The sequence below is a fragment of the Globicephala melas genome, chromosome 3 (genome assembly GCF_963455315.2).
Source record: "Globicephala melas chromosome 3, mGloMel1.2, whole genome shotgun sequence".
Classification (NCBI taxonomy): Eukaryota; Metazoa; Chordata; class Mammalia; order Artiodactyla; family Delphinidae; genus Globicephala; species Globicephala melas.
Window position 1 is genome coordinate 162,590,752 of NC_083316.1, and position 8,460 is coordinate 162,599,211.

Here is an 8,460-nt window from a genome sequence, read left to right on the forward strand (position 1 = left end):
ACCTTATACTTTTCGTTTTCTGAAGCCCATGAATGTATTAACTGTTCAAAAATAAAATTAACTGGACTTCCCTGGTAGTCCAGTGGGTAAGACTCCACACTCCCAAAGCAGCGGGCCCGGGTTTGATCCCTGGTCGGGGAACTAGATCCCACATGCATGCCGCAGCTAAGAGTTCACATACCACAACTAAGAAGTCCGCATGTTGCAACTATGAGCCCGCATGCCGCAACTAAAAGATCCCGCGTGCTGCAACTAAGACCTGGTACAGCCAAAAATTAAATAAATAAAAAAATAAAAAAATTAGTTAACAAATTAGAAGAATGGCTTTATTTAGGATTGATTGGTAAGATTTGAGTGCTTTTTTTAAAAAGATCTGGGTTGTGGGTGTTTTTTTAATATAAATTTATTTATTTATTTTTGGCTGTGTTGGGTCTTAGTTGCTGCACACGGGCTTTCTCTAGTTGCGGCGAGCGGGGGCTACTCTTCATTGTGGTGCGCGGGCTTCTCATTGCGGTGGCTTCTCTTGTTGTGGAGCACAGGCTCTAGGCGCACGGGCTTCAGTAGTTGCGGCACGTGGGCTCACTAGTTGTGGATCACGCTCTGGACTGCAGGCTCAGTAGTTGTGGCACAAGAGCTTCGTTGCTCTGTGGCATGTGGGATCTTCCCGGACCAGGACTGAAACCCGCGTCCCCTGCACTGGCAGGCAGATTCCTTTTTTTTTTTTTTTTGCGGTACACGGGCCTCTCACTGTTGTGGCCTCTCCCGTTGAGGATGGAGCACAGGCTCCGGACGCGCAGGCTCAGCAGCCACGGCTCACGGGCCTAGCCGCTCCGCGGCATGTGGGATCTTCCCGGACCGGGGCACGAATCCGTGTCCCCTCTATCGGCAGGCGGACTCTCAACCACTGCGCCACCAGGAAAGCCCTGGCAGGCAGATTCTTAACCACTGTGCCACGAGGGAAGTCCCTTAAGTGCATTTTTATGCTGCCCATGATAATGGTGGTGATGATGATGACAGTAACAATAATGATATTGTAGCAGATAACATTTCCCAATTCTTATATATGCGTTTCCTATGGCTGCTGTAACAGTTCGCCACAATTGGGTGGCTTACAGCAGTGGAAATTTATTCGCTCACAGTTTTGCAGGCCAGAAGTCTGAAATCAAAGTGTCAGCGGAGCTGTGGCTTGCTCCCAAGGCTCTAGGGGAGGATCTTTCGTTCTCTTGCAGCTTTTGGTGGCTTCTGGCATGACTTGGCCTCTTTGGCTACATCACTCCAATCTCTGCTTCTGTCTTCACTTGGCCTTTTCTCTCCTGTCTCTGTCTATTAACACTTGTCATCGGATTTAGGGCCCACCCAGATAATCCAGGATGATCTCATTTCAGAGTCCTTAATTATATCCACAAAGATCCTTTTTTCCAAATAAGATCACGTTCACAGGTCCTGCGATGTATCACCAGGAGGTGATCACCATTCAACCCTCTGCACTTGGGTGTCATGCCCAGTGCTAAGCACTTTGCATAATTTCACCCAAGTCCTCAAACAACCCCATAAAGTAGATACGCTTATTATCTACATCTTCCCAATGAACTCATAGAGGTGCAGCGCCTTGCTCGCAGGAAGTGGGATTTGCGCTCAGCTCTGATGGGCTCAAAATTCTGATTCTGTGTGAGGCACAAAAGAAGCTTCTGGTTCTGGGACAGTCAGTTAAAGTCAAACAGTCAGGCAACAAATATTTCCTGACGTGTTTGTTCATCAGCAACCCCTGGGCCAGGATTGGGGATACGGAGAAAAGGGCAGAAGGGTACATCCGTAGAGAGTGGCCAGGAGAAGAGGCAGAGGAGGGGAACATATTATTCATCAGCCCTTTTGAAGCAGTACAGTCAGATATGACTCCTGTCTTCTGGAGCGTTGGCCTTGGCCTTGGGGGCAACCAAGGCCAGGAGTCTGTCATGAAGAAAAGGACAAAGGAATAAAGTTCAAATCCAAAAGGGATGTGTCAAGTAGACATAACATTTAAGGGGCTTCCCTGGTGGCACGGTGGATAAGAATCCGCCTGCCAATGCAGGGGACACGGATTCGAGCCCTGGTCTGGGAAGATTCCACATGCTGAGGAGCACCTAAGCCCATGCACCACAACTACTGAGCCTGAGCTCTAGAGCCCGTGTGCCACAACTACTGAGCCCATGTGCCGCAACTACTGAGCCCATGTGCCGCAACTACTGAAGCCCGCACGCCTAGAGACCACACTTCACAACAAGAGAAGCCACCCCAATGAGAAGCCCCCACACCACAATGAAGAGTAGCCCCCGATCGCCACAACTAGAGAAAGCCCTCGTGCGTTAACAAAGATCCAACACAGCCAAAATAAATTAAAAAATTAAAAAAAAAGAAATAACATTTAATTAAACAGCACTTACTGCATGCCACAGACTGTTTTAAGAATTTGACGCACTCATTCCTCCTTGTTTTTTTTTTTTGAATCCTCCTTGTTTTACAGGTGAGGAAACCAAGGCACAGAGAGCTTAAGTGACTTGCCAAAGGTCACACAGCAGGAACTAGGCAGACATGGGATTCGAACCCCGCTCTGCCCATCACCAGAGCCCTTATTGTTGTTTTATGTAAATTGAGGTGAAATTTAAAAATATATAATATAAATAATTAAATAGGACTGCACTTCCACTGCAGGGGGTACAGTTCCAATCCCTCACTGGGGAAGCTCCACAAGCTGCACGGTGTGGCCAAAAACAAAAAACAAAACAAATAAATAAATAAATTGAGGTGAAATTGACATATAAAATTAACCGTGGTAAAGTGAACAATTCAGTGGTATTTAGTATATTCATAATGTTGTGCAACCACCACCTCTGTCTAGATGCAAAATGTTTTCGTCACCCCAGAGACATACCGGTAGGAATTACTCCTGATTCCTCCCTCCTCCCAACCCTTGGCAACCACTAGTCTGCTTTCTGTCTCTATGGGTGTGCCTATTCCAGACATCTCCTATAAATGGAATTATCCACTATGTGACCTTTGGTGTCTGGCTTCTTTCACTCAGCATAATGCTTTCAAGGTTCATCCACATTGTATCATGTGTCATTGCTTCGTTCCTTTCTAGGCTGAGTGATATTCCATTGTATGGATGGACCATATTTTGTTTATCCAGTCATCTGTTGATGGGCATCAGGGTCGTTTCCACTTTTTGGCTATTGTGACTAGTGCTACTATGAACATGCATGTACATGTAACATTAAAATGGTCAATTTTGGGCTTCCCTGGTGATGCAGTGGTTGAGAGTCCGCCTGCCGATGCAGGGGACACAGGTTCGTACCCCGGTCCGGGAAGATCCCACATGCCGCGGAGTGGCTGGGCCCATGAGCCATGGCCGCTGAGTCTGCGCGTCTGGAGCCTGTGCTCCGCAACGGGAGAGGCCACAACAGTGAGAGGCCCGCGTACTGCAAAAAAAAAAAAAAAAAAAAAAAAAAGGTCAATTTTATTTCATATGAATTTTACCTCAATATATATATTTTTTAAGTGATGCTATCAGCTGAGAAGGCCCAGAAGCAACAACATCAACTCCCACCCTCAGTAGCAATGAGCAGACTCAGCATCCAGGTCTTGGCTTCTCAATGCCACTCTCCAGTAAAGGGAACACAGGCTCCCTGGGAAAATGGCTGATACTAGGACTGGGGCAGGGGAAATGCAACATGAGCCTGGAACATGTTGTGGTGCCAGACAGTAAGGAAGTACTTAAAAAAAAATATATATATATATATAGAGAGAGAGAGAGACAGACAGACAGACAGACAGACAGACAGACAGAGAGACAGAGAGACAGAGACAGAGAGAGATAGTCATGTCAAAAGAGCAGTGCCTGAAAGAAAATGCTTAGAGCAGAGACCAATTGAAAGAGCTCCCAATGGCCAAAGCTGGAACAATTTGGGTGGTGAAATAAATAATAATAGTATTGAATTTTAACCCAAAGAATAAAAATAACTATTCATGAGTCCATATTGGTATAAACAAATAATTGCACAAGTAAATAAATGGAGATGAAACAACTCTTCCTTACAGAAGAATTCCAAATAATAAATAATAGCAAATGCACACGCTCCACCAATGAATGCTAATATCAGTGGGTGGAACAGGAAACAGGATCTTTGCATAGCCTCAAAGCATCTCACTCAAAGCATTTATTAGTTAGTATAGTTTTAACATATATCCACAAATTCTTCCATACTCCTCCTCCCAGACGGTGGAGTTTAATTTCCCTGCTCTGGATGGAGGCTGGGAATGTTCTGTTTCTGGACCTGAGGGTTGGATGCAGAAGTGTGTTCAGTTTGTGAAAATTCTTCCAGGTGTCCACTGATGATCTGGGCACTTTTCTGTATGTGCCCAGATCTGTATGAACTTTGATAAAAAGTTCAATTTGTTAGAATGAAAAAAAAAAAGGAAAAAAAAAAGAAATAGACTCAGTTATGTTTCAGAGATTCAGTTATCTGTTTCAGAGATGCCCAGGTTGGTGTTAAAACTAATTCAAAGCAGGGAATTCTCTGGCGGTCCAGTGGTTAGGACTCCGAGCCTTCACTGCAGAGGGTCTGGGTTCAATCCCTGCTTGGGGAACTAAGATCGCATAAACCATGTGGCACGGTGAAAAACAAACAAACAAACAAACAAAACGAATAAAAAGCAAAGAAGTGGTGATGGCTGAAGTCAGGATGGTGGCTACCTCTGTAGGGAAGAAATTGTGACTGGGGATGCGGGGTGGGGGGGGTTGACATCTGTGGTGCTGGCACTGTCCTTCTTCTTGATCTGGGTAATGATGACATGGGTGTTTAAAAAAATCATTATTTTTTAAATTGAGCAAATTGCAATGTTTTTCACATTTTGGTGGTGTCCTGGAGCTGGCTTATACTGACTTGTGAAAACTGATTGTTACCTTTTCAGGAATTTGGCAACATCACACTGATATCACCTGGTAGCTTGAAATTGACCAGAAACCTATAACTGGTATAAATCAGGGCCTTTTTTTTTTTTTTCCCGGAGAGCCCATTGGGGTTTACTTGTTTTGTTTTGTTATTGTTTAATATTTTTAAAAATTGAAGTATAGGGGGCTTCCCTGGTGGCGCAGTGGTTAAGAATCTGCCTGCCAATGCAGGGGATATCCCTGGTCTGGGAAGATCCCACATGCCGCGGAGCAACTAATCCCGTGTGCCACAGCTACTGAGCCCGTGCTCTAGAGCCCACGAGCCGCAACTACTGAAGCCTGCACACCTAGAGCCCCTGTGCTCTGCAGCAAGAGAAGTCACCGCAATGAAAGGCCCGCGCACCGCAACGAAGAGTAGCCCCCGCTCGCAGCAACTAGAGAAAACCCGCATGCAGTAATGAAGACCCAATGCAACCAAAAATAAATAAAATAAAATAAAATAATTTATTTTTTTAAAAATTGAAGTATAGGGACTTCCCTGGTGGTCCAGTGGCTAAGGCTCCGTGCTGCCAATGCAAGGGGCCCGGGTTCGATCCTGGTCAGAGAACTAGATCCCGCATGCCACAACTAAAGATCCCGCGTGCTGCAACTAAGGCCTGGTGCAGTCAAATAAATAAAGAAAGAAATATTTTTTAAAAATTATTTAAAAAATTGAAGCATAATTAATTTACAATGTTGTGTTAGTTTCAGGTGTATAGAACAGTGATTCAGTTATACACACATTTATATATATGTGTATATATATATATATATTCTTTTTCAGATTTTTTCCCTTATAGGTTATTACAAAATATTGAGTATAGTTCCCTGTGCTATACAGTAGGTCCTTGTTGGTTATCTATTTTATATATAGTAGTGTGTATATGTTAATCCCAACCTCCTAATTTATCCCTCCCCCACCCCTTTCCCCTTTGGTAATGATAAGTTTGTCTTCTGTCTGTGGGTCTATTTCTGTTTTGTAAATAAGTTCATTTGTATCCGGAAAGCCCACTGTTAAACATTGCCCAGCACACGACAGTTCCTCTCTGTATATGATATTAGTTAAACACTTAAAAATTATATTTAAAATTATGGTAACATACACATAACAGGAAATGTACCATCTTAACCATTTTAAGTGTCCAGTTCAACGACATAAAGTACATTCACATGGTCGTGCAACCATCACTACCATCCATCTCCACAACCCTTTTCATCTGCGAAACTGAAACTCTGTTCCCATAACAATTTTTTAAAAAATAAATTTACTTTATTTTTGGCTGCATTGGGTCTGTTGCTGCACGCGGGCTTTCTCTAGTTGCGGCGAGCGGGGGCTACTCTTCGTTGCGGTTCGCGGGCTTATTGCAGTGGCTTCTCTTGTTGGGGAGCATGGGCTCTAGGCGCGCGGGTTTCAGTAGTTGTGGTGCATGAGCTTAGTTGCTCTGTGGCATGTGGAATCTTCCCGGACCAGGGCTCGAACCCGTGTCCTCTGCATTGGCAGGCAGATTCCTAACCACTGCACCACCAGGGAAGTCCCAAGAGTATTTTTTAATCCTTAAAAATTTTCCCTGGGGGGAGGGATACATTTGGAGATTGGGACTGACATACACACACTACTATAAATAATATAGATAACTAATAAGAACCTACTGTATAGAACAGGGAACTCTACTCAATACTCTGTAATGGCCTATATGGGAAAATAATCTAAAAAAACAGTGGATATATGTGTATATATAACTGATTCACTTTGCTGTGCACCTGAAACTAACACAACATTGTAAATCAACTATACTCCAATAAAAATTAAAAAAAATACTTTTTCCCTTGGAGAGCATTAGCTCTGGAACCAGAGGCTCTGTTTGAACCCCAACTCCCACCTCCACTTACTAGCTGATCTTGGGCACCTTAGGTCACTCTTCTGTTTCCTCACCTGTAACCTGGAGACAGTCTTTGTCCTAGTCTCATAGTCCAGTGGCTCTTAAAGGTGTGGTTTCTGAACAAGGACCAACTGTATAGCACAGGGAACTCTGCTCAATGTTATGTGGCAGCCTGGATGGGAGGGGAGTTTGGGGGAGAATGGATACATGTGTACGTATAGCTGAGGCCCTTTGCTGTGCACCTGAAACTATCACAACATTATGAATTGGCTATACTCCAATATAAAATAAAAAGTTAAGGGCTTCCCTGGTGGCGCAGTGGTTGAGAGTCCGCCTGCTGATGCAGGGGACAAGGGTTCGTGCCCCGGTCCGGGAAGATCCCACATGCCGCGGAGCGGCTAGGCCCGTGAGCCATGGCCGCTGAGCCTGCGCGTCCGGAGCCTGTGCTCCGCAACGGGAGAGGCCACAACAGTGAGAGGCCTGCACACCATAAAAAAAAAAAAAAAAAAAAAAGTGTGGTTTCTGGACCGGCAGCATTAGCATGGCCTGGAAATTTGTCGTCAATGCAGATTTTCAGACACTCTGCACATAGGGCCCAGTGATGTGTGTTTTAACAAGCCCTCCAGGAGATTCTGAGACTTGCTCAAATGAGAACTATTATCATAGGCTGTTGGGAGGATTAAATCAATTAAACAAATATACATATTTAGAGCAGTGCCTGGCCCCACAGTGCATACTGTGTAAGCACTCATTATTCTTGTTATTATGGAGAAGGCCTGGGACCCTAGCAGTATGGTGGTGATGGGGGGGCTGGCTGTGCCCTCTCTCCCGGTCTGGTGGGGGTCTGGGTTCCTGGTCTCTGCTAAGTGGAGGCCTTCTCACCTCTCTCTGTTGAAGATGACAGTGAGCTGGACCACGTCACCCCATCCCTGGTGAAAGGTTATTGCTTGGTCCGGGAAACGGGAAAGGTCAGTGCTGGAGGGGTGGAGGGGGCCGCGTGCCTGCCTCCTCTCTGCTAGTGGAGATAAAGGAGGTCACTTCGCTCCCCCATGACAGGCATGACAAGAGGGGGGAGCTAAGATGTATAAATGGGGGGCCAGGAGGCGGTGGCGGCACCAACCACAGGAAGCTGCCTTGCTGTGCCGCCTCTCACATCTCAGGCAGCCCTGTCCAGCATGGCCAAACGTCCTCTGCTGCTGCTGCTGGCCATGGGGGTGCTGGCTGGGGAGCTGTGGACAGAGGCCCAGGCAGCACCCTACGGAGTGAAGCTTTGCGGCCGTGAATTCATCCGAGCAGTCATCTTCACCTGTGGGGGCTCCTGGTGGAGACGGTCAGACATCCTGGCCTACGAAGCTATGGGTGAGGCTGGGGAGGTGCTGTGTGTGTGTTAGGGGCATTGACAGGACACAAGATGGGTCCAAGGAGCCAGGGACAGAGGTGAGATGAGGGGCTGGGGCAGGAGAGTCCCTCCTCCACCACATGCAGCTGGGGAGATGGGCCAGGCCCTCAAAGCTGTGTCAAGGCTGGGGGAGCCGTATAGGGGAGGGGCAGCAAGCCATCCACACCAGCTAAAAGTCTGCTTCTACTTGGGAGCCCTGTGCCCTGCATTAGGCA

General features: G+C 46.1%; 1 protein-coding gene across 1 annotated transcript; it reads left to right on the forward strand.

Moving 5' to 3' along the window:
• Positions 1-7,926: 7,926 nt before the first annotated feature.
• RLN3 (relaxin 3) lies at positions 7,927-8,237 on the forward strand. The gene is given in 2 exon segments (XM_030880416.2): positions 7,927-7,965; positions 7,968-8,237. Coding segments are annotated over 2 exon segments (309 nt in total).
• Positions 8,238-8,460: the final 223 nt, after the last annotated feature.